This window comes from Mustelus asterias, chromosome 6, assembly GCF_964213995.1.
Source record: "Mustelus asterias chromosome 6, sMusAst1.hap1.1, whole genome shotgun sequence".
In the NCBI taxonomy this organism is placed as follows: Eukaryota; Metazoa; Chordata; class Chondrichthyes; order Carcharhiniformes; family Triakidae; genus Mustelus; species Mustelus asterias.
In genome coordinates this window covers 53269411-53296452 of record NC_135806.1, presented here as the reverse complement: position 1 = coordinate 53296452, position 27042 = coordinate 53269411, and the positions used below count along the sequence as shown (strand labels likewise).

The 27042-nt window shown below is 41.6% G+C and overlaps 1 protein-coding gene across 5 annotated transcripts in view; it reads left to right on the top strand.

Annotated features, from left to right (window-relative positions):
* Nucleotides 1-27042, top strand: part of kank1a (KN motif and ankyrin repeat domains 1a) — a 313072-nt gene that overhangs the window by 216606 nt on the left and 69424 nt on the right. For 4 of the 5 annotated variants that reach the window (XM_078214318.1, XM_078214319.1, XM_078214317.1 and 1 more), the window contains one exon: nucleotides 20734-20844. The exons of the other annotated variant lie outside the window; for it this stretch is intronic. In XM_078214318.1, coding sequence (XP_078070444.1) covers nucleotides 20811-20844 — 34 coding nt within the window. In that variant the 5' untranslated portion in view covers nucleotides 20734-20810. The remainder of the gene's footprint in view (nucleotides 1-20733; nucleotides 20845-27042) is intronic. 5 annotated transcript variants of the gene reach the window in all.

Genomic DNA, 27042 nt, shown 5'->3' with positions numbered 1-27042 from the left:
AGACAACCTGGTGAAGGCCTGGCGTTGGCTTCAGGAAGTCATATTTCCAGGGCCAAATGTAAATGGGCAGCACATCAGAAATACTGGCTGTTCGAGCAAATGTTTGCTGTAGAATACACAGGCAAAAAGAAGAATTTGCGCATTATACGGAAAGAAAAGTGTAGTGTTTGCCCAATATTAACCTGGTTTTAAGTTTTTAAAAAATTGCCCCTTGGCTGAGACAGTGGGCAGGATTCTCTGGTCTCGTCCATGCCCGCTCTGCTGCAAGTGAAAATGGAAAATTTGGCGTTCCAGCCAAAACTCCATTCACCGCAACGGCACCAGAGGATCTTAGCCACGAATTCGGTTGGAGGTTTTCGGTGATTGTCTGCCTGTTTAGTTGGACACATATCCCTTGACAATTTTTCAATTGCAGGAGCAGATATCCTGATGCCGGTCAACATTCTTCATTCCAACATCAAAAGTGATGTGCAAATTGTGGTGGGCTACCACAGATTGTGAAAGCAAATCATGTCTGATAAATTTGATTGGATTCTTTGTCGAGGTAACAGCATGTAGATAATGTACAGATGGACCTTTAGGAAGTCATCCAGCTGAGTGCCATAAAGAAAGCTTATTCAAAAGATGGAGACCCTTGGAATAAAGGGGACAGTGGTGGCATCGATAAGGTATCAGCTCAAGGGTGCCGGTGGATGGCCTTCAGACGGCGATGGTGTGAAGTGAACCCACAGATTATTTTTGGATCAAAGACTGTATTCATGTGCATACATCCTTAAAGTAGCAGAACAATTGTTTAATATTTAAAAAAAAAAGTATGGGTTACTTTTGTTTATAAATAGAAAAGTAGCATAACAAAGCAGAGAGATAAGAACATAAGAACGTAAGAAATAGGAGCAGGAGTAGGCCACCTAGCCCCTCGAGCCTGCCCCGCCATTCAATAAGATCATGGCTGATCTGATAGTGGTTTAGTTCCACTTACTCACCCGCTCCCCATAACCCTTAATTCCCTTATTGATCAGAAATCTATCTAACTGTGACTTAAACATATTTAACGAGGTAGCCTCCACTGCTTCAATGGGCAGAGAATTCCAGAGATTCACTGCCCTCTGAGAGAAGAAGTTCCTCCTCAACTCTGTCCTAAACTGACTCCCCCTAATTTTGAGGCTGTGTCCTCTAGTTCTTGTTTCCTTTCTAAGTGGAAAGAATCTCTCTGCCTCTACCCTGTCTAGCCCCTTCATGATCTTATATGTCTCTATAAGATCTCCCCTCAGCCTTCTAAGATCATGGCAGAGCTTAACAAATCACTTTTTAGGCCTCAGCTGGAATATAGTGGACAATTCTAGGCATGGCACTTAAAGAAAGAAAGATTACCAGGAATGCAAGTTACCAGGAATGCAAGTTATGAGGAGACATTGGAATAGTTAGGACTGTTCTCCTTGGAAGAGAGAAGGTTAAGAGATGAAACAAGCTGTCCATAATGTGATGAGAGGTTTGGATAAAGTGGATAGAATCTAAAGTAGATTGAAAAGTGATTCACTCTGCTGGTAGGCCAATAACCAGAGGTCACGGATTTGAAATTATTGGCAAAGGATGCAGAGGGGAAATGAGGCACCTTTGCACTGCATTGTCAAGATCTGGAATGCTCCACCTGAAAAGGTGGTGAATGCTGATTAGATAAATCATTTTTTAAAAGGGAGTTGGACAGATGTTAAGGATCAGAAACTTCCAGTGTTACAGATGAAGCTCAACTGCTGTTTCAAAGGCAAAACACAGACAGGATGGACCAAATGATCCTCTGTACATTAAGCTTGTCAGATTCTGTGAAGTCTGGGTTAAGCAAATTAGCTGCTGCTTTTGCCCACTTAAAAGTAGTGGCTGCGTCGTTGGCTGTGAGGCACTTTGAGCCACCTAAGGATGGAAACGACACTAGATAAATTCAACTTCTACATATTTAACCAAACACATTGGGCCCTATTTTACCAATTTCATTCTAAGTGCTGGGCGGACTTGAAACTGGGAGTCTTTCAGACCTGACTTTTAGACCCATTCTCAGGTGCCCCCCCCCCCACATACGCGCACTCCCTGAAAAAAGATTCTTAATCATGCTGCAGAAGTCTGTGGGCGGGGCTTAACGCATCCAAAATCCTGCAACTGCACATGCGCAGAAAAAAAAAGATAGAAAAACGCTTCCCTGCCACATCCCTCCCGGGCCGGATAATGCCTCCCCCTGGCCCCCACAGACATTGCCTCACCTGTGCAACATTACTGACCCCCCTTATCCCTCCCTCCTCCCCAACAACCAGACCAATCACAGGTCCCTGCCCCCCCCCCGCCAATCTGCGTTAGAGCGCCCTTGGTCGCACGGAACTTATCTCCTCAGAAGCTGGAGCACCGGAATCGGACCTTTGTGGACCATGTCTGTTTTGCGCCGAATCTGGACAGGCAAACACTGTGGTAAAGGGGAAGTGCCAGTAAGTTTGGGCGTGCAACCTACTCGGTCAATTTGAATACATGCAGATGCATTTATATTGACGTCGTGCCCATTTTGGGTGCGGTCCCGACGGTGGCCATTTTCGGGCCTTGGTAAAGGGGGAACCGGCATGGTGGCGGGCACGGATCGCGCTACTTGCTTCGCACCCGACTTTACCAAGTTTATCTTGATGGTAAAATCGGGCCCATTAGCTCTGTTTCTCTGGTCACAGATGCTGCTAGGCCGGTTGGGTATTTCCAGCGCTTTGTTTTTATTTCAGATTTCCAGCATGCGCAATATTTTACTCTTATTGTAATGCAAGTTCTATATTTATTCTCTTCAAAAAAAAGATTAGAGCAGTACTTCTCTAGTGAGACTAGGTTAGCCAGTCAGTATCTGCATTAGATACAATGACGAATATAAATCTGTGGCTTATCACGTTTAACCATTTTGTGCGTTGCCTAGACAATGGATGACCAAGGCACAATTCTGCAGGGTACCCAGTTGTTGCCGCTTCTCCTATCACATGAAAATTACCGTCTTCGTAGAGCAGCCATGTTGCTTACCTACGTCCAATCAAATTTTTTTGTGTTTATTCCACAGATTGTTAGTGATGCAATATTAATGTTCAATATTGTACCACTAGTCCACTAACACCCACGAGTTGGTGCTATTTTGAGTAAAATATATTTTTGCTCAGATAATATTGTAAGGGTGTTGATGATTAATCACCCTAATTCTCATGTCAGTGAGGAATCGGTAACGTGTGTTTAGGAGAGTTGCAGCTGTCTTGGTTGCATACAGATTGACGAGTGAATTGGTTTGTTTGATGTTGAAAATATAAGGCCGTGTTCAACACATTGTAATAATTGACTTTCCGTTGTAATAATCGACTTTCTATTGCTCTTGTTTTCTTTTCCACTGTGTGGTGTAAGACTGGTTCAGCTGCAGTTTCCAATGGGGGCATGAGTTCCTCTTCTGTTGACTGAAGACTCAGGTGCTCCCCACCAAACAGAGGGAGGAAATAGAGAGGATCAGTACCACCTAGTGGGCATCTGCAGAACAACATTGGTACAAGTTTGACACACTTCTCCATGGAGCAGATCTTCAGTGGGTCTTTTGCAGGCAATGATATTTGGGTTCTGGGACAATTAATTCAGTGTGGAGGAAAGATTAAAATTTTGATTGGTGAGACTGATGAGTATTCTGCAATCGTAAACTGAAAAAGCAAAGTAAGGGGTTGGGAGGCAAGGAACAAGTGGGCATTGTTATGAAGCCTGAAGTTAAATTATCTGCCAACTCTGGATGTAAAAGATTCTAATGCACGAATTCAAAGAAAGGCAGGGCAGTTATCCCTGGTGTCCTGACCAATATACCTCAAATGTACATAACAAAAGCATTCTCACGTTGCTGCTTGTGGGAGTTTGTTATGTGCAGTTTGGATGCCTTTTTGCCTACTTGGCTGCACTTCAAAATGTATTTCATTTGCAATAAAGCACTTTGAGATGCCCAGTGATTGTGAAGAGTGCTATCTAAATATCTTTTTATTATTAGTTGCTACCACACCTCCATGCATTTATTTTTAAAATGTAAATAACATTTGTTATTTTGAATGATAAAATTAAGTTTGATTTGTTTACTGAAGTATTTTATGCAGATTATCCTTGACTCCTTTTTTAATTACAATTTAATCTTAAATGACTGGCAAATTACCTTGGGTTAATCCTTAAGTTACAGGTAAATTCTTTGTTTTATTCACCTTTCTTCCTTTGAAGATTCTGATTCATTCTCTGATATGGCACCTTACTTAAATAGTCATTGCTCAAGTGTGAACCAACAGTGATTCAGTCAGGCTCACTGAGCCCAAAGTTGTCTTCTCATCCCATGTAGAAATGTGTTTTCCATGAGTCATGGTGCCGCAAGCAGGAGTCGGGGCGGGGGCTTCAGTAACTTCATTCCCCTTCTTTGAATTTCTGTAGGATGGGGGCAGCACACCCTCACAGCACCAGGGACCTGAGTTCGATTCTGACCTTGGTAACTGTGTGGAGTTTGCATGTTGTCCTGTGTGGGATTCCTCCAGGTGCTCCGGTTTCCTCCCACAGTCCAAAGATGTGTAGATTAGCTGGATTAGCTATGGTAAATGTGCAAGGTATCATAAGGCCTGAGTAAGATGCACTGTCAGAGAGCTGGTGCAGACTCAATGGGCTGAATGGCCTCCTTATGCACTGTAGGGATTCCATGATATAAATACTGTGGCTCCCAGAGCAGGTCAAAGGCCAGGAATCCTGTGGTGAGTAACTTCCCTCCTGATTCCCCAAAGCCTGTCCATCACCTACAAGGCACAAGTCAGGAGTGTAATGGAATACTCTCCACTTGCCTAGATGAGTGCAACTCCATCAACACTCAAGAAGCTCGACACCATCCAGGAAAAAGCAGTCAGCTTGATTGCTACCCCTTCCACAAACATTCAATCCCTCCACCACCAACAAACAATGGCAACCGTGTGTATATACCATCTACCAGATGCAGTGCAGGAACTCGCCAACGGTTCCTTAGGCAGCACCTCCCAAATTCACGACCACTACCATCTAGAAGAATAAGAGCAGCAGATGACTGGGAACACCACGACCTCGAGGTTTACCTCCAAGTCACTCACTATCCTAACGTAGAAATATGAGTTGAGGGGGAACTCTTCTCTCAGAGGGTAGTGAATCTCTGGAATTCTCTGCCCATTGAAGTGGTGGAGGCTTCCTCGTTGAATATGTTTAAATCATGGGTAGATAGTTTTCTGATTGATAAGGGAATTAGGGGATATGGGGAGCAGGCGGGTAAGTGGAACTGATTCGCTTCAGATCAGCCATGATCTTGTTGAATGGCGGGGCAGGCTCGAAGGGCCACATGGCCTACTCCTGCTCCTATTTCTTATGTTCTTATGTTCTTATGTTGTCGTTCCTTCACTGTCGCTAGGTCAAATTCCTGGAACTACCTCCCTACCTATACCTTGGGGACTGCAGAGGTTCAAGAAAGCAGTCTTGAACCTCTGCAGTTCACCATCACTACCTCATGCAGCTAGGGGTGGGCAATAAATGCTGGTCTAGTCAGCGATGTCCACATCCCATAAATGAATAAAAAAGACACCACTTGGACTTTAGCTGGAATGTCGTGTAGAGTTCTGGGCATCACACTATAGGAAGGATGTGAATGCATTGGAGAGAGTGCAGAACAAGTTTACAAAAATGATTCCAGTGATGAGAAACTTCAGTTGTGGAGATAGATTGGTGAACTGTTCTCCTTGTAGTGAAGAAGGACAAGAGGGGCTTTGACTTCACAGAGTAGAAAGGGAGAAACTGTTCCCACATGTAAAATGATGCAGAACAGAGGACACAGATTTAAAGTGATTTGGAAAAGAAGGAAATGTGATACGAGAAATTTACAGCAAGTGGTTCAGGTCTGGAATGCACTGTCTGGCAGTGTGGTGGAGGCAGATTCTATTGAGGCACTTGAGGAGGCATTAGATGATGATCATATGCAAGGGTACGGAGGAAAAAGCAGGAGAATGGTACTGACGTGGTGATGCTTATTTGCACAGCTAGAGCAGACAAAGTGGGATCCTCCTCCATTACATCTGCGAAAAAGAGATAGCAAGAAGATGAATAGGGAAAAGGAGATGAATGGAAATAGAGTCCAAGAGAGAAACAAAAGCCTTCCAAGGTAGCATACCTGGAAGAGAAGTGACTGGATTTCTTCAAAAACAGCTGTCGCTCACTGAGCTGTCTCAAACATTACCAATGTAAGGTTGAAGTGTTTGGCTGTGCTGGGGCCAAAAGAAAATTGGTGTTTCTGACATGGTAATTTCCCAATGTTTATTTACAAAAGTAGCTTTGGTAAAGAAATGAAAGCGCCTTTTGTTAACCTTATGGCTAGTTAGAAAACAATTGCAAACATTGGAATTAGAAATCTATATGGATTAGGTATCTCCCTACATGTAGCGATTACACTCTTGCCTTTTCTTCAGAAGGTCCAAAGTTTCAAGTCCCACTCCAGCAACTGGATCCCAATTTAGGCTGTCACTCAGTGCTGCATTCAACTGAAGGGAGTGCTGTACCATCAGAAGTGTCATCTTGTGAATGAGAGGTTAAGCTGAGCTTCTTTCTGTCCTCCTGGGCACAGAAGACCCAAGGTCATGTTTGAAGAGCAAGGGAATTCTCCCGCTGTTGAGGCTGATAGTTATCCCTCAGCCACCATCATTGAAGCAATTCATCTTTTCACTATTTTTGTGACCATGAGGTGCACCAATTGACTGTTCTGTTTCCCGACGTTGCAACTGTGACTGGACGTAATGCCTGTCTTTGGCTGCTAACTACTAATAGAAATTGTGTTTGTGAGAGGGGTTATATAAATGCAAACACTTTCTTTCCCAAGCAGTAAGAATCCAATTGCCTTGTATCAAAACTAAGAGCAAAGGCAAACATTTAGTGGTGATTAAAACCTTGAGTTGCAAATAAATGTGTTTGTTCTATGCTAGTAGCGCATAATTTAACATGCAGTGCTTCTTTGGAGCAGAGTATGAAACCTGACTGTACGGCATAAACTATTAAACAGCCAGTGTTTTCTAAAGGAATGTTTGAGTCACTGAAAAATGGAGCTGCAAAGGCTGCAAAACACATTCCTGTATTTCTTCACTCTGTACTTTGAATCCTGTTGATCATAGGGTGTGTCTTGTTAAATGAAAAGCTTTTCTGAGGTTTGCAGGGGTGTGTTCCTTCTGTACTGGAAGCCTGGAACTGAGCCATGGAACCTCCCATCCTGCCAATAGCAACCCAGTAATTTGTAAAAGGTTAGTACGTTCAGTTTGAATTGACATCTACCCTCAAAATAAAGCATGCAACTAAGTATGCATTTGTTAAATTTTGCCTTCAAATTAAACGCCAAGCCTTAAAAGTTTCTGCAAGGGCATAAATAATTATGAGCAATGGATTTCCAGATACGTAAGTGCTGAGTAACATTGAACAGGGATAGGACATTCCCCCTCTCGAGCCTGTTGTATTTTCAATTAGATCATGGCTGATCAGTATCCTGATTGCACAAAATCACTGACAAACATGACAGTTGTATGGGTTTTGTCAACCAGTGTCAAGAATCTTCTCTCTCTCTCTCTCTCCAGTAAATCCTGAATTGCAACAACTGGTTATTCAACTTATGCACTATCTGGTTGTAAGCCTCCATCTTACCACCATCATTCTCTTGAATGTGTACACATCTTGTTTTTCCATTATCGAGAAATGATGTTCAAAATGTTCTTGCAGTTGTACATTCTGAATACTAAATACTTAATCGTGGTTAATTTGTGCAATTCTCATTGCGGACGGGGAGTATTTTTAATGAAGAAATCTAATCAAAAGTAGTTTACATTTCTTTCCTATGCACTTGAGTCCTAATTAAACTGAATTTTTTGCGCCTGTATTTGTCAAAGATAAATGTTTTCTGTGTTGTCTGGGAGCATGTGAGCATCCATCGATTATTATTAAATTGCACATGCAACTGTATAATGTAAATGGGGCTCTGTTTTAAACTCTTCTCACTTGTAGTGTTTTGGGAGTCGCCGCAAAGAGCAAAAAGGTGACAGCTGAGAAATGACAGCAATCTTTGAGGTGGCTGTTCGAATGTTTTCTAATTCCTGTAAACCATTCTTGTAGCTAGGCGTTATTTCCAGCTCCTACTGGCTACGTGTCGGCAAGGAGTTTCTCATCTGTGGCCAAAAATGTATCACTTGAAAAAGATTGGAAGCTCCTGCTTTGACAGTTTCTTAATCCACCACCTACATACCTTCCTGATGAACGCAGAAGGCCCCTCATCATTTTTTTCAAGTACAATAATATTCTCTTTTCCCCACTAAGTGCTCTGATTCAATTAAAATCATGTGCCCTCTGAGCCTCTTTTTTTTGTGCAGTTCACAACTTGTTGGCCAGCCATAGCAAGTGATGCATGCCAGCCGCATTTACATTATGGTTTCAAATTGAATGTTGTTGCAAGGATTGGCATGCAATTAAATAAAATCCTTGAATTGCTTTGAAAAGGGTATAGTCATCTCGCACGCTCCCAGGTAGAATACTTGATTTATGTTCTCTTCTAATCTCGGTTGGAACAGCACCAGGAGTTCCTTGAAGAGGAGGGAATTTGCATTTATCTCGCACCTTTGATAATCTCATCATTCCAAAGCATTCCCATCTGATGGAGTACTTTAGAAGTGTAATCACTTTTGTAATTCACACTAACAATTGGTCTCTGGGCCGCTGAGTTTGAGAACTGGCAGTATTCCGGCTCGCTGTGTGCACACATCAGGTAAGGTGCTCTCTACTGCCCAGTTGCTGCTGACGTTCGCTGTCGAGCTTGCCACAATAAGGTGCTGGAGGCACGATGGATTACTTTCCAATCAAGGAGCCCAGGTCAAGGGGGGAAAGTGGCAAGAAAAAGAGCGGCTTGTTTCTGAATAAGTGGATCTGTGGGGGGGGAAAAAGTTATTACATTCTGGTTAAATTCCTGAGACGGTTGTCGTATAAAATCTAGACAATATTTGAAATATTTTTGTTATTGTACACCTGGCAGAGATCCAAACTCCTTAGAATGGAAATATTGTGATTTTACTTATAAATATGTCACTTCATTTATTCTTGAGAGTCAGAATTGACAGATATAGTCAATCTGTAGGTGATGGTCATTGTTAGTCTTGGACTCATTCCTTTTGATGTGTCACTTGTTGCCCCAAATTGTTTGTTCATGTTAAGAATCTTCTAGATCCATTTCGGATTAGCTGTCAGTTTTTTTTTTCTAAGCGCTTCATGGAGTTTCTGTTGCTTTTTGTTGCTATGTGCGGAATATGCCTATTGATAGTTGTGATGTTTTGTTCATTCATTCATTCGATGTAGGCATCACTGGCAAGGAAGGCCAGCATTTGTTGCATATGCCTAATCGTCCTTGAGAATGGTGACCTGTCTTGAGCTGCTGCTGTCTGAGGTGTTATCACATTTACAGTGCTGTTGGGGAGGAGGTTCCAGGATTTTGATCCAACAGTAATGAAGGAATGGTGATATAGTTCCAAGTCAGGACATTGTGTGACCTACTTGTAAGTCATGGTCTTCCCATGCACCAGCTGCCCTTTACCTTCTGGTTGGTGGAGGCCATTTGATTTGGAAGATTCTGTTAAAAGATGCTGGACGAGTTAATGCAGTGCATCTTTTAGATGATGCACAGTGGCAGCAGTATGTATCTCTGGTGGAGGGAGTGAATGTTTAAGTTGGTGGACAGGGTGCTGATCAAGCAAGCTGCTATATTTTGGATGGTGTTAAGGTGTTGTGCATCCAGGCAAGTGGGGGGAATATTCCATCACACTCCTGACTTGTGTCATGTCGATGACGGGCAGGCTTTGGGTAGTCAGGAGGTGTTACTCACCAAGAATACCCCACCCAATGACCTGCTCTTGTAGCCACAGTATTCATATGGCTAGTCCAGTTCAGTTTTTGGTCAAGAGTTATTTGAGTTTGGCCAGCCACTAATGTTTGTGTTGGGAGATGGAAGAAAGAACTGGCAATTATATAGCACCTTTTCCATTGCTTCAATGCAGGACCAGGGAGAGAAATCATGTGCCCTGGTGCTTCTCATGTTTCCATGCCCATTCCAAGATTCACCACTGAATTCACCAACAATCACAGATCCTAGGAAGATTATAATGTCCATTGTTGGCATCTGATTACAAATATTGTCTGATCATACATTCAGCCTGGGTCATTAAGATGAAAAGCAGCAACAATATAATGCTTTGTTAGATTTGTGTGTGTCCTATCAGTGATTCCACCATGACTGTGAAGCAAACTGGTTAAAACCATTGTGCAATATTGTTAATTTGACAGGAAAATATTCTATCAGTTATTTATCTCTCTGATTTCCGTGACAACTTCCACCCTCATCCATATTTGGCATATTGCACCATGTGGACACGGTGACAGTAAATTCCTTTTTGGAGGAAAAATTCAATACTTGCGACCCAGATAAACTTTACAAGATTTTTTCCATTCTGAGGAAGACTTTCCCCTGCCTGGGTGAATGATATTCAATGTAATTATTATAATGGGATTCTATCTTAATCAGTAATTTTACAGTGCAAAAAAATCAAATAACTCCTGAGCAACAAAGTGGAATGATTGAACAACAGGGCTCTTCACTGTCAGTGAGAAGCACTGGAGCCCTCTGGTGTCTCTGTGCAAGTCATGATGTGGAGATGCCGGCGTTGGACTGGGGTAAACACAGTAAGAAGTTTAACAACACCAGGTTAAAGTCCAACAGGTTTATTTGGTAGCAAAAGCCACACAAGCTTTCGGAGCTCCAAGCCCTGTTTGTGAACAGAATTCCCACTCACCTGAAGAAGGGGCTTGGAGCTCCGAAAGCTTGTGTGGCTTTTGCTACCAAATAAACCTGTTGGACTTTAACCTGGTGTTGTTAAACTTCTTACTGTGTCTCTGTGCAACACAACTTTTAAGGGGGCAGAGGACAAAGACTGGTTCACAATTGTACGTGTTTCCGTGATCAGCAAGTCTGAAAACTCTACTGCTTCTCACTATAATATATTTTCAATATCATCTATGCAATGAAACTTTATTGTATTTTAAGTCTTCAAAACTCATAAAAGCACCAAGATGGAGTGCAATAATAGATAACTAATCAAAAGTACAAGTTTGAAGTCGATGGGAAAGACTCTTGGGAATCATGTGCAATGTAAAACAGGTTACTGATTCAGTACAAGTCAATTATGCACTCCTGTCATGGCAATTTCACCCAAAAAAGCGTGCTTAGTAAACTTCCATTCGCAAAAATGTAAACTCCAGCCATGATTCCACCCTCTTCTCTCAAATGCCATTTAGATCCCGTCATTTCATCCATCTAGAATGACCTACGAACTTATGTATTAGGAGCAAGAGTGAGTCATTCAGCCCCTTGAGCCCACTCTCATTTGATAAAATTGCCTGCATTGTACTTTTTGGCTACAAAGTGATTTGGAACATTGTGAAAGGTGCTGTATAAATGCAAATGTTGTCTTTCTTTCATTACACCTGTATACAGTAAGCAAAGTGACTAACAATGGTGAAATCGGAGGCCCAATACTGATTAGCGAAGGCTTATTGATGTCAGAACAATCAATAGATGTGAGGAAAATGACTATAAAGAAATCACTACATTCACAAAGCAATTCAACTCATTTAATGCAACCTCACCATTTTGACTTCTCTGGGGCTCACTGACAATATACCATAAATACCATCTGCCCCTTTTATGATGTGAATTTAGAACCTGTCTGGGATGAGCCTAGGATTGAGCAGAGATGTGTAAAACCTTTCTTTAAGCAATGACCTCGTGACAGGTAGGGATTTCATTGACAGACTTTGCATGAATAACGAAATGGGCGATACTGAGTCAACACCCTCACTCCAAGTTTTTATTTTCCTCCTTTTAATTTGAGGTCCTCAGATTCTCAAGCTTCTGGTACATCAACACAGCATCTCATCAGAATTGTCTACTTTAGGCATAATGAAAATTTAGAATTGACCTTTGTATGCTGATTGGAGTTTTGAGAAGTGTACCGAACAGATTGAGTATCTGTGAATCCAAAAGCCAAGCACATCCAAAAATGTCTCCTCTTTTTGTATCACATCAGGTTTTAGTGCAGAAAGCCCCTGATCCAAGCTAACACAGCTCTAACCGACGTGAACCTCACCAACCACTTTAGTGTGAGAAGTTTAGTCGTTTGTCTGCATTCAACATGAACTTTGCCGACAAATTAAAGTTAAAGCACAAGCTTGAACAGGTTGGTGATGGGGGGTGCCAAATGGAATGACATTTGTTACAAAAGTTCAAAGGCTCCCTAATCTCTCATAAGCATTCATCTGATAAAAATAAAGAAACTGTGTTGTGCACAGTACAAAGTGATTTTCTATGAAGCTTTTCGTATATTATAATAGACAAGCTTTCAGATAAGACCTCCTCATTCCAGTATGGGTACCTGAAAGTCTTGAACTGGGTATTGCCAGCATTTCATTTATCTTTCGTTACTTTGTTTGCTTATCTTCTCTCTAGCTCAGGCTATTGTAATACAAGTAGACATTGTCCTATATGCGGTAGCCAAAAACCAACATTATCTCAAATGTGATCGACCTTGAGGATTTCGGATAACGGATCCTTGACCTGTGTTTAATTTTGTGGTGCTACACCTAAATTCTCATCCTTTTCAAATCCCACCATGGCCTTGACTTTCTCTCTCTCTCTCTCTCAAATCTTCCCCACCCCCACAACCCTCCGATATCAGTGCTCCTCTAATTTTGGCCTCTTTGTGCATTCCCATTATGATTGCCCCACTGTTGGTGGCTGTGCCTTCAGTTGCCTAGGCCCCAAGCTCTGGAATTCCATCCTCGCACATCTCTGCGCCTCTCTCTTGCTTTCCTCCCTTTAAGACACTCTTTAAAACCTACCACTTTTACCAATTTCTTGGTCATCTGACCTAATGTCACCTTAAGTTGCCCAGTATCATACTGTTTTATAATGCTTTTGTGAAACATCTTGGGACTTTTCAATACATTCAATATTCAAGTTGCTATAGTAATATTGGTAAATTGAGTTGTTTTATTTAAGATGATCTAGCTATGTTGTTATAACATTGCCATACATTTTTAAAAAAATTTCCCACCTATTATTTGGCTTTCAAGTACTTTGTACCCAATTTCAGAAAGTAGTGCAATACAGCCAATTTCTGGCATATAGAAAACTGCACCTCGCCCTACCCCCACCGATGAACTTCACAAGCCTTTCCAGGAGCTGGAATTTGATCAAAGTCATGTTACCTGTGTATTCATATTGCCAGACTGCATTGTATTGTTTGGCTGAAATCTGATATGGTGGCTGCTGAAAAATCAAAAGCTGAGTTTCTTTTGGCATATTGCAAAAATAAGATTTAATTTTCTGATCTCCGCTCTGTGACTGCAGTAAAATGGCCAGCAGAACCTGGTAACAACGCCACTTTCACCACACGTTTGAACCAAGCTACAGGCTGACCTTCCAAAGTTATTGGTTGAAAATGCGCTCGCAAGTTGGATAGTAGCCTGTAACCTGAGATTTTTGACTTTGTTACATGAGCTAACCAGTATATCTTTATTTTTATGCAAAATTAAACGATTTCAAGGTTGTAATCTGATCAGTCAGATTGATTGTAACCCACCTTTGTTTTTGTGTGTGTAACGTTGCACATTGTGCTTGCCATGCTTTTACTAAGAAAGGCTCTGCTTCAACTTAGAATTGTTTTTCTTTAATAATTTGAAAATTCTGGCCATACATTCAAACTGCAGTCATTCCATTTTGTCTCTTGAAATTGGTTTAATTGACCACTGTACGTGGATGCCTCTGATCAATCATTAACCAGTCTGTTTGTTTAAACCGAATGTCAAAGTTGCAAAGGCAAGATCAAAACACATCAAAGTAGAAGCACACATGACTTGGTAAGATATGGTTACGAGGACTCTAGAAATGGTTTCTACATGATTAGCAAAAACGTTCCTTTGGTCTTGCAACGCTTTGAGGCATTTTTGGGTTAAGTTCGTAATGAATTCATTCTGGTGCTGTTTTTTAGAAGATTTATTTTTGCTTCTGGTTAATCTATATCTTTTCAATAAATATGAATTAGTTTTAGTCGGGGATGTATGATTCATCAGTGTGGTGTTTTCTGCCACTTGGATCAAGGAAGACTATGGTGGGCAATCTGTCTCCAGTATAGCCCAGTGATGTTAAGCCTGAGGTACACTAGTTTCACCTGTGGTATATGAATGTCGGCGCAATATGCCTTTAGCAGCAAGTGGAGGAAGAAGTACTAGTGCTCAATGCCACGAATGGATAAACAGAGTAAGCCAGCTTTTTGCACCAGTATGTATTTTTTGCTGATTTTTGAAAAGAGCTAAATGTTCAATCACTGCATTGAGTGGGAGTTCAGGAGGCAACATACTGAACAAACTGTCCAGCACAAAGTAAAGCCAATCATGTTTACTAGTTACAAGAGTAGAGGTCAGACTAGTGCTGGGCCTTGGCTTTTGGAGCTACCATAAGGAAATGTCTCAATTCTGTTTGCTCCCAAGTTAGGCTCCAATAAGCTAGTATAGATCACTGCAGTGCCATGATCACTAAACACCGCCTGTGATATTATTGATGGAAACTAGTATGAAATTGAACTCTCTTCCCTGGTCCTTCCATTAACTCCACAGTATATCTTTACTTTTATGCAAAATTAAATGATTTCAAGAGTGTAATCTGATCAGTCAGATTGATTGTAAACCACCTTTACTTTTATGACATTACAAGATGAAGGCATGTAAAATTACTAGCACCAATGCACTGTTCCCTGATGATCTCATCGCATTCTATGCCCGTTTTGAGCATGAGGTCAGCAAGAGCATGCCCTCCACCCCAGAATCCTCGACCGAACTCATATCCAAGGTCACCATCGCCAGATGTCAGAGCAGCCTTCTCGAAAGTCAACCCACAGAAAGCGACTGGCCCGGATGTGGTACCTGAACGAGCACTCAGATCCTGCACGGACTAGCTGGCTGGGGTATTTGCAGTCATCTTTAACCTCTCTCTGCACCAATCTGAGGTCGCTATTGCTTCAAGAAGACAATCATCATCCCAGTACCAAAGGAAAGCCAGGCAGTGTGCCTTAATGACTATTGTCCGGTGGCTTTGACATCCATCATTCTGAAGTGCTTCGAAAGGTTAGTGATGGCATGAATCAATTCCAGTCTCCCAGATTGCCTGAATCCACTATAGTTTGTATTTTGCTGCAACAGGTCCACAGCAGACACCATCTCCCTGGCCCTACACTCAACCTTGGAACACCGAGATAACGAAGACACCTATGTCAGACTCCTATTTATCGACTGCAGGTCAGCCTTCAACACCATTATTCCTATAGAATTCACCTCCAAACTCTGTGGCCTGGTGTTCAGCTCCTCCCTTTGCGACTGGATTCTGAACTTCCTAACCCACAGACTGCAATCAGTAAGGAAAGCCAATAGCACCACCTCCACAATCATCCTCAACAACAGTGCCCCACAAGGCTGTGTCCTGAGCCCCTTACTATATATACATACTCCTTCTTATACACCTATGACTCTGTGGCCAAATTCCCCATAAACTTGATTTTCAAGTTTGCTGATGACTCTGCCGTAATGGGTCAGATCTCAAATAATGATGAGACGGAGTACAGGAAAGAGATAGAGAATCTGGTGAACTGGTGCAACTTCACTAATCTCTCCCTCAATGTCAACAAAACGAAGGAGATAGTCATCGATTTCAGGAAGTGTAGTGGGGGACATGCCCCTGTCTACATCAATGGGGACAAAGTGGAAATGGTCAAGAGCTTCACGTTTCTAGGTGTCCAGATCACCACCAACATGTCCTGATCCCTCCATGCCGACACTATAGTTAAGAAAGCCCACCAATTCTACTTTCTCAGAAGACTAAGGAAATTTGGCACGTCCGCTACGACTGGCATCAACTTTTACAGATGCACCATAGAACGCATTCTTTCTGGTTGTATCACAGCTTGATATGGCTCCTGCTCTGTCCAAGACTACAAAAAACTACAAAGGGTCGTGAACGAAGCCCTGTCCATCACGCAAATCAGTCTCCCATCCATTGACTCTGTCTACACTTCCCACTGCCTCGGAAAAGCAACCAGCATAATCAAGGACCCTACGCACCACAGATATTCTCTCTCCCACCTCCTTCCATCAGGAAAAATATACAAAAGTCTGAGGACACGTATCAACCGATGCAAGAACAACTTATTTCCTGCTGCCTTCAGACTTTTGAATGGACCTATTTCACTACCTAAGCTGATCTTTCTCTACCGAGCTATGACTGTAACACTACATTCTGCACTCTTTTTCCTTTCCTTCTCTATGTACGCTATGCTTTGTTTAGTGTGCAAGAAACAATACTTTTCACTGTATACTAATACATGTGACAAATCAAATCAAAGATTTGTTCCTCTACAACTTTCGCACTAGTTGGTGGCCTGGAAGTTACACTGAATGATGTAGTTGTTGGTGGTTTTTCACCTATAAAGACCTCGGAATCATCTGATCCTGTGGTGGTCATCTCAATCTGACTTGCATAGAATTTGTTTTCTTAAGTGTATCGTTGTATCCATTGATGTTCTCTGCCTGAAGGCAGGTCTGACTCGCAGCACCACAACTTCATGGGTCGGGTAAGTAGCAGGTCCCAACTGTACCCGCGCAGAATGGGAATTGAATCCAGTATTGTTGGACTAGTCTGATCCAACCAACTGAGCCAACCAGCTCCCCAAAGCAAACGAGTTGCTGTGGTATGCTATGTTGTCAATTGGAGCTGTTATAAGTGATAGTAGAGGTTCACAATATCTTTCCATCACACTGCTGGGCAGAAATCTCTCTAATTCTGCCTGCCATTGGCTGATGTTGGAAGGATATGCAAGTTGATACTCGACTTATTTGTATGAACTCAACTTCCTTGGCCATCAAGTGGGAGTGGGACTTGAACCCAGAGCTTCTACCTTTGCAGCAGGGACACTTCCCACAAGATCTCCCCATGTTAATTATGTACACCCTATAAACACTTTGCCTGCTTCATTGAAAGCAGCAGTTGCTCAGAAATATCAGTGTTCTAACAGTTTCATACTATTACCTTGCTGACCCTTGTTTGAAATACTACCCTGAGGTTTGATTACTTTTAACAGGGTTCAGTTATTTAAGAAAAAAAAACTAAATTAGTAGCCTGAACAATCAAACTAGAAAATGCAGAGATTGTCTCATGAATCTAATTGGTGAAGGCAGAATAATATTTCTGATGGTAATTCTAGAAGTACAGTTAATATACAATACAGATTATCGAATGTTCACACCAGACTTTGGCTTTTGTAACATATCTTTATTTGCAGTTATTTATGGGAAATCATGCCAGTACTCTTTAAAATAGCAGTTAGTAGAACTCGCATTTTAATTTGTTGAAATAATAATCAGTGAATTCAACTGGTGTGGTTGTTTAAAATCCATTTTTTTTTCTCAACCTGCTTTGAACATGTTGGTTTTCCTTTTGTAAATAAAAAAAAATACTTTACAGCAGAACAGTGACTAGCTCTTAAAAACAAGTCTTCCATTCATGTTCACAGTGATCAGTGGCTGAATGTTCACTCACGACGAGGCCAGTACCCTGGCCCCCCACCCCAGCAGGGGCAATCAAAAAGTCAAACTTTTGAGATCTTGAGCTCCAGGCTGCATCCAAGGCAAATCTACTCACATCAAGCTCCTGACTGTAACTAGTAACCAGCACACTCCCCATCTAATGTGGCTCTCGTAGTTACTCTGCCAGTATGGGGACACAGAAGCTTCTGGTCTTGGGAATCCTTGGCAGTCTCCCATGATGGTTTGAGCTGAGAGAGAGCTCCACCCTCAATAGGTGTTGTCCCAATTTGTGGCCCCTCGTGTGAACTCCTGCAACTTTTCGACTAAGATTTTGGGCTATGCTATTATAGCACTGAGTTCATACCGGGATCAATCTAGAGGCTATGGAAATTCTAACTACAGTATTATAGGTGCATATGGATGGATCTCCCTTGTCTTTGTCATCATTATTGGTGGTAGTACCAGTAACTTCAGTGGCATCACTTTACAAGTAATCATCCTTCGTACTGGCAACCACGTTGATGTTCCACCTTCTACAAATGATTTTTTGACATGATTGGGATCAAGTTCATTCAACGCTTCCGTGACCCATTGGCACAATGTTGCTGGTAATAAAGGTGCTTACACGTTTTTGATTTTAGTGAGTGGTTTTTCACCTTGCAACATTCTATTGTTCTGCATCTTTTGTAAGCTGTCCTTGATTGAGATTTATTTATATACGTATCCATTGGCTGAACAACACTCAAAACTACTAGGAACAACTGCTACATTGATGTTGGTTGATCTCTCATCACTGACTACATCATCAACGAGGTGGGATTTGAACATGCCCCAGAAGAGCAAATGTTTTATTCTTGTGCAATCCTTCTGGTGTAAAATTCATCTCTTCTTCGATCCATTTCCTACAACTGCCTTCATCCATCCAGTCTTCCCTGTAGACATGGATAACAATGTCATTCTGAAATTTCTCTTTTGGGAAGGGCTTCTGTGCTTGAATATCGCCATCGGCTTTAATTTTGTGTCCCCCCCCCCCCCCCGCCTCCCACCATACAAGATGGAACCAATGGCATCTCCATTGGGTGATATTATTTTTGCCAATGCGCATTAACCTATTCTGCCACTTCTTTTCTCCAGTTTAAATTGAGCTGTGCACTTATTAGATCATGCGGTACACTAGTCTTGCCAATTTAGGCTGGGAGATTGCTGCTAGAATTGACAGAGGGGAAATCTAAACTTTCCTGCACATGCCTTTATATTAATGAGCTGAAGTAATTACCGGTGTGTCATTAATAATGACAATGTTGTTTGGCCTCTGAAAAACTAAGGTCAACTTTTGCACATGATTGACTTTACACAGTTCATAGAATCATAGAATCCCATAGTGCAGAAGGAGGCCATTTGGCCCATTGAATCTGCACAGACCACAATGCCATCCAGGCCCTATCCCCATAACCTCATGCATTTACCCTAGCTAGTCCCCCTGACACTAAGGGGCAATTTAGCATGGCCAATCCACCTAACCCACACTTCTTTGGACTGTGGGAGGAAACCGGAGCATCCGGAGGAAACCCACGCAGACACGGGGAGAAGGTGCAAACTCCACACACAGTGACGGACAGAGGCTGGAATTGAACTGTGTCCCTGGTGCTGTGAGGCAGCAGTGCTAACCACTATGCCACCGTGCAGCACTGAAGTTATATGCATTATTTGTGAGAAGTATGACTAGGAAGATATTCTGTTTGCAGCTTGATATGTGATTCAATTGGGTCGCCTGTATGGGTTGTAATTTGATAGTGTGGTATGGATGTTTGCTCTTGTGAAGTATCAGTATATTAACATCTGTTTGTTTCCAAGTAATGTTCAGGAACTTAACTCCAAATAAATAATTATTTTAAATTTGTTTTAGTTGGGTTTGTGTTGGTTGGTGTTACATTAATCAAAATAATCAAATAGGTTTCAGAGAACTTTCTGAAGATTTGAACAATCGCTTGCTTTCAAAAAGGCAGGAAGCCTGGCTTCTTAGCCTGAATTTGTTCATTTAAAATCCTCTTTTGTCCTTCAATGGATAACATTTTTGTTGAAACAACTTTTGCATTATCTAATTAGATATCAAAGTAGATTTGAGGCATCTTCAGAAAAAACTATTTTTAAAATTGCTATTTGGTTTTTTTCCCATTTTTATTTTCTTAGTGCTTGTTTCTGTGAACCCTGACATTGGCAGCTTTCTGATACCTCACCTAAATGGCTATCCCAGTGATCAAAAGCATACTATATCATTGGCCGTAGAATTATAGAATAGAATCGGAAGGAGGTCATTCAGCCCATTGAGAGTGTACCAACAACAATCCCACCCAAGCCCTATCCCTGTAACCCCAGATATTTACCCCACTAATCCCCCTACACTGAGGGCAATTTGGCATGGCCAATCCACATAAGCTACACACCTTTTGGAGTGTGGGAGAAACCAGAAAACCCGGAGGAAACGTGCGCAGACATGGGAAGAACATGCAAATTCCACACAGACAGTGACCAAGGCCAGAAGTGAACCTGGGTCCCTGGAGGTGAGAGGCAGCAGTGCTAACCATTGTGTCACTGTGGTCTGGGATAGGACCCAGACATCTCCGATGAATCTGCTCCAATCAAGTATGGTCAGTCAGATTCAGGAGTGTACGTGGTTGGCATGCTGGCTGAAACCAGCCAATAGCACACTGATCAGGGATCAAATGTATCATTTTTTTGTGTGTTAATGGATAATGCCTTTTTCCAGAGAGCTATTGGAAGGACTTGCTTATAATTAATGCTTATAATTAATTTAGAATTGAATTCTGATAGTTTTGATGCTGTGTATAAAAGAGCCAATTGAGTTTTTTTTGTTCCAAACTGTTGTGTGCCATGAAAATTTGTAAAACACAAGCAATGCTGATTTCTAACTTGCACAGGTGGAGGCAGCTTGCACCAACTCCATATTGGTGATCATGCGTTTGACATAAATGTTTTCTTCTTCCTTTCCAGGTTGCATGACTGGCTGGACTTGATGCATGGTTGCATGACTAATGTCTTTGTGGATTTATGAATAAACAGATGCAGATATGGCTCACACTGTGATTAATGGGAGTGTTCCAGGTAACCACTTGTATTATTATTGCCATACTATATTGTAGAAATTTGCCCTTGAATGAAGTCAAAGTTGAAGCATAAGATTACTTGTCGGTCCAATAAAGTTTTATTTCCAAATAACATTAAAAGTCCTGCATTGATATCATTGAAATTGCTGTTCTGCAATAAAATGAAACAATAGAAAGTGCAAGTAACTTTATCAACATAACTCAGAAGAAATTAATGCTACTGATGAATTACATTGGTATAGTATTTAATTTGTATGAGCATGCAACTAATAAGAGAAAAATTGTTTAATGGAATTTGTTGGGAAGTGCAATATATATTTACTTTCAGATTTGAAATGCTTTGCTCCAGGAGTAATTTCACTGGCAACTTGGGGATCGTTTATCAAAACAAGCTTTATTCATAATACAGTTTAAGTATAACTCTTACAAAATGAAGCAGCTTAATTCTTAACAATTGAACCATAATTAAGCATGCAAAGAAACCGTTCTAATTTCTAACTCATCGCTATTTCAGTTCCAAATAAGCAACATCCTTCTTAGAGACTTAAAACCCACTTTAAATATAGTCAGCAATCTCAAATATACATGGTATAGTACGTGGACAGCCGTAGAGTTTTCGGAGAGATATAGAGCTTTCAGAAGCCTGCAGAATTCCCCTAACTTCAACCAGAACAGCCAAACTCAATTCCTTTCTGCAAAAGCCTGTTTCTTTTGTCTACAGATCCAGACTGCGCATAAGCCACAACATCACGCCCCTGTCAATCACTCTAATTTTAAATCCCAGGAGAACTTAAATAAACAAAAGTCGATTGATTCTACTTAATAGAACCACTTGCAATGTTGAAATGAGTAATTATCTTGCTCTCCCAGCATCTGAGCTGTTTTCCTTCCATACATACTGACTACCTGAGGGGAAAAAAGCTGAACTTTAAAGCATTCTCCTGAAACATAACAAAACACAATATTTATACTTAACATTTGCACACTTTCATTACAACATATTTAAGTGTCACACCCTTATTCATTTATAAATTTTCTTATTAGCAGTCCCCTACCTAAATCCTTACATTGCTTAGCTAAATAACACTGTCTTCTGAAATGTTTGCTCTCAGACTTGTGTTCTTCACAATGTGTGTAATAGTGGATGCGTTTAATCGTTTTAAATTTCTAACTTCAATGGAAGAATCATTTTCACAATGCAATATATCATGAGGCTGCTTGATTCATCCTTCCCAGAAATTGGGGTTAATGTTGCAAAATGTCAAGATGTCTATTCCAATAGAGTTCATTTGCCCGCCCCACCCCCTTGCAATATCTGACTGTAGCTCACTATGCAACTTGAGCCATGCCGAACTCTGATCCTGCAATTGATGTTTTAAAAATAATGTCTAACAGTTACAACTCTCGTGCCTTTGATTACATCAGGATGTTTACTGTTATCTCAATGTGTTCTCAATGCCACAATTGACACCATTCACTGTATTGCAAGGGCCAGCTCCAGCTTTAGCAAACTCGAGTGGAGACTCTGATAGGAACAAGAGGTTAATCTCCCAACAAAAGTCTCTACGTGCCGAGCTATTGTCATCAGTGCTCTACTGTAAAGATTACAGTTGTGGCTCTGCTGCCACCATCAAGATTGCTGAGAAGTAGTATGCATTTTAACAGGCTTTCAATGTTATGCTATCTGTAGGATTTTAGTTAGTAATGTGGAAAGTGATACTCTTCTACTGTGACCATGTGAATGGTGGAAATATTCACAAGTCCAAATAACTTATCCAAAGACAGCTTGTGAAGAGTTTATTCTTTTCAAGCTTTCTTTGAATCTTAAGCTTTTTAACGAAAGTGTCTCATTTGGCGTAGAGAGATTAATAAATTCAAAATCTCCTCTGTCATTTAAACATTTAGTTTTCATACAATTACTCTCTCTAGCCTACATAATGAATGTGCACCTGCACACACCAATGCCACTTCTTTATCTGCAAATTTTAAATATATGGTTAAACTCTTAAAATCAAAGTTTCACACTTAAGACATGGAATTTATTGATTTTCTGATTTGCAGTCCTCAAGTTCCCAAAGTTAACTAAGCTCATCTTTCTTAATTAAACAAATTTAATTTCCACGTATATTTCCTTACTCTATTCTATGTAAAATATTCTAATATAAGAATTTTGGTTGACCGCACACACCCGTAGCTCCTGAGCCTCTTGGGTGTGACAATGCAGCAAATTATTGGACCAGCACTGACTAAAGCTGTTATAACTGACCTTACTGAGAATATCCAGGATGATGGTATATTCCTGCCCTTTGCATCTTCTAAAATCCCACTTCACCCTACCTGGCATGAAGTGCAAATGGAAAACAATTTGGCCATAGGCCTTATAGTTTTCTGTCCAACCCTCCTCGAGGACTGCCAGCTGACAGGCAAGTGCAGTCTCATGATGAAGGATCATCATATTTAACTAACAGAAGGCAGGGTGGGGGTAATTAAATGCGTGTTTTTCTGGTTGGCGATCAGTGACTAGTGGTTTGCCTCAGGGATTAGTGTTGGAACCACAATTGTTTACAATTTACATAGATGATTTGGAATTGGGGACCAAGTGTAGTGTGCAGAAGACATTGAAAGTCTGCAAAGGAATATAGATAGTCTAAGTGAGTGGGCAAGTGTCTGGCAGATGGAGTACAATGTTGGTAAATGTGAGGTCATCCATTTTGGTAGCAATAACAGCAAAACTTGCAGCATTATGCTGTGCAGAGGAACCTGGGTGTCCTTGTGCATGAATCGCAAAAGTTGGTTTGCAGGTGCGGCAGGTAATTAAGAAGGCAAATGGAATTTTGTCCTTCATTGCTAGAAGGATGGAGTTTAAAAACAGGGAGATTATAGTGCAGCTGTATAAGGTGCTGGTGAGGCCACACCTGGAGTACTGTGTGCAGTTTTGGTCTCCTTACTTGAGAAAGGATATACTGGCACTGGAGGGGGTACAGAGGAGATTCACTAGATTGATTCCGGAGTGGAGAGGGTTGGCTTATGAGGAGAGACCGAGTAGACCGGGGGCTATCTTCATTGGAAATCAGAAGAATGAGGGGAGACTTTATAGAAACATATAAGATTGTGAAGGGAATAAATGTCAGCTGGGAAGGTGAAACTATGACTAGGGAGCATGGCCTCAAAATAAGGGGGAAGCAGATTTAGGACTGAGTCGAGGAGGAGCCTTTTCACCCAAAGGGTTGTGAATCTGTGGAATTCCGTGTCCAGTGAAGCAGTTGAGGCAACCTTGTTGAATATTTTTAAGGCAAAGTTAGATTTTTGAACAGTAAAGGAATGAAGGGTTAGGGTGAGCGGGTGGGTAAGCGGAGCTGAGTCCACTAAAAGATCAGCCATGATCTTATTGAATGGTGGAACAGGCTCGAGGGGCCAGGTGGTCTACTCCTGCTCCTAGTTATGTTGAAGAATGCAAACAGGAACTTGTCAGATAAAGAAACACCATTACTTAATCTGACATTTGCAGCCTCCAGTTCAGATATTGGCACCGTGCAAGCTTCAGCAGCTCATATAGAGGTGGGACCAGCATGTGTGAGTCAACTGGTGCAAGTGGGCTGTAACAAGCCTGGAGCAAAGTAGGTGACTGGTCACAAATTGTTGTAGGGGACTCAAATGAGAAATTCAATGCAGTTACATTCAAGAATAGGTTGATGGGCTTGCTCACAGGTTGCATTGGCACTACAGTTATCACTGTGAAGGGGCATAGATAAGTCCAACTCCAACTTGCTAGAGGATATAGTGCAGAGCTTGGAGGTCATCCTTTCTAGCAGGGATGTGATAGCGTGCTCAGATCCAGCTTTGTTGCAGTGCCTTGTGACTGATGTCTCACTATCTCACTGCAGCACAGATGGAAGCCAGCCAATGTCTCAGCGCCGCAATGAAATCTCAGACTGAGGCCATGAGATCTCTGAGATTGCCATGTAAGCTCAGATTGCTGCTATCATGACTGTAGATCTCAGTGCCCAAAGGGACCGACCGACAGGCTCCTCTCTCCCACCAGCCAAGATGCTTGCCAAAAGCCTGGTACCAAGGGCTGCAATGCCTCCTTGGTGATGCCAGTGATTTCAACCCTACTGGATCTTGAGGCATAAGAGCTGAAGACTGTTGTGATCCAATGGCTGTCGAAATAGGGCTCGTCGCGCTTCTCTGTGGCAGCAGGTTTGGTTCACAGCATATTCTTGGTGAATTGTAGCCACATCAGGCACCACTCCTGGCAGCGGTGGAGAAGAGAGAAGTGACACCTGTAACCTCCTGGTGGGCACCGTCTTCTGTTGTGAGCCTCCTACCTCCTGCTCATTTACACAGCTCCCCTCCTCCCTCTACCTGAACTCCATGACCAGCATCACTGTAAACATTTCTGAGCTTTTCCACAATAACTAGGTATGCTGCCTCCTCTAACACTGCAAACAGCATAAGAAAGTCAAAATACCTGATTGGCCAGTCATTTGCTGATCCAATCACTGAGGTATTCTTTGTTCATGTTCTAGGCTGAGAATGTTTGAGAGGGCCTTAACAAGGACCAGTGAGGCCAAAATGGCAGGTTGGATGCTAAATCATTTAGACTCTGTGCTTCTAATGAACAATGATGGCCTGCAAATTCTCTGAGATAACTAATCATTTAGTTCTGTTATTTCCACATACAATTTTTTTCTTTTTCATGTATTTGTCTACCTGTTAACGTTGATCATGGATTCTGCTTTCTGGTAGATCATGCCAAGTTACAATAACCCTCATACAGAATCTCCCAGCTTCTCTCTCTTTCTGGTGACTATCTTAAATTTGTGCCCTCCGTTTAATGTTTCACTCACCAGTGAAAATCTTCTTCATCAATTTAACTTTTCAAAACTACTCATAATTTTGAGTACCTCTATCAAATCTCCTTTTAATTTTGCTGAAATAGCATGAGCTCCAGTTTCTCTGATCGGGAAAGTAGATTTGATTATGGTACGGTTACTATGAGAATAACAGCGATGATGCAATCTTATTGCTGTACATTTAATCAACCTGAGTGCAAACCTGTGACATCAGGAAATTAGCTTTAAACCATCAGTAGCTAAGGGAGAAACGGAATTAGAAATAATCCAGCAAATATGCAGGGGAACTGATGAGTCATCTGAAGTAGAATGATGGGCTGCTGAACCAATGATTTATGGTTTTCATTGAGTTACACGATTCTCACTATTTCCCTTTTCATACATCAGTTAAAATGAACTGAATTACACACATTGTACAACGATAAGCAACTCTCTCTAATTGTGAATGGCTGTAATTGTAGAATAAGATTCCCACCAAACCCGAATTGCATAATAAAGATGGATTTTGAATTTCACTGAATCACTGATCTTTCAAGAGGGAAAGGTCTAATTTAAGGATGCAATTAAATTGGTCATGCTTCATTCTGGGTGTATTACTGAGAAGCTGTAGATGGAAAGTTTGCAATCATTAGTTTTGCATTCACAGTACTGATCATAGAATCCTACAGTGCAGAAGGAGGCCATTCAGCCCATCGAGTCTGCACCGACCACAACACCAACCAGGCCCTATCCCCATAACCCCATCCATTTACCCTAGCTAATCCTCCTGACACTAAGGGGCAATTTAGCATGACCAATCCACCTAACCTGCACATCTGGTGTCCCGCAGGGTTCAGTGTTGGGGCCACAGCTGTTCTCTTTATATATTAACGATCTAGATGACGGGACTGGGAGCATTCTGGCCAAGTTTGCCGATGATACAAAGATAGGTGGAGGGGCAGGTAGTATTGAGGAGGTGGGGAGGCTGCAGAAAGATTTAGACAGTTTAGGAGAGTGGTCCAAGAAGTGGCTGATGAAATTCAACGTGGGCAAGTGCGAGGTCGTACACTTTGGAAAAAAGAATAGAGGCATGGACTATTTTCTAAACGGTGACAAAATTCATAATGCTAAAGTGCAAAGGGACTTGGGAGTCCTAGTCCAGGATTCTCTAAAGGTAAACTTGCAGGTTGAGTCCGTAATTAAGAAAGCAAATGTAATGTTGTCATTTATCTCAAGAGGCTTGGAATACAAAAGCAGGGATGTACTTCTGAGGCTTTATAAAGCACTGGTTAGGCCCCATTTGGAGTACTGTGAGCAATTTTGGGCCCCACACCTCAGGAAGGACATACTGGCACTGGAGC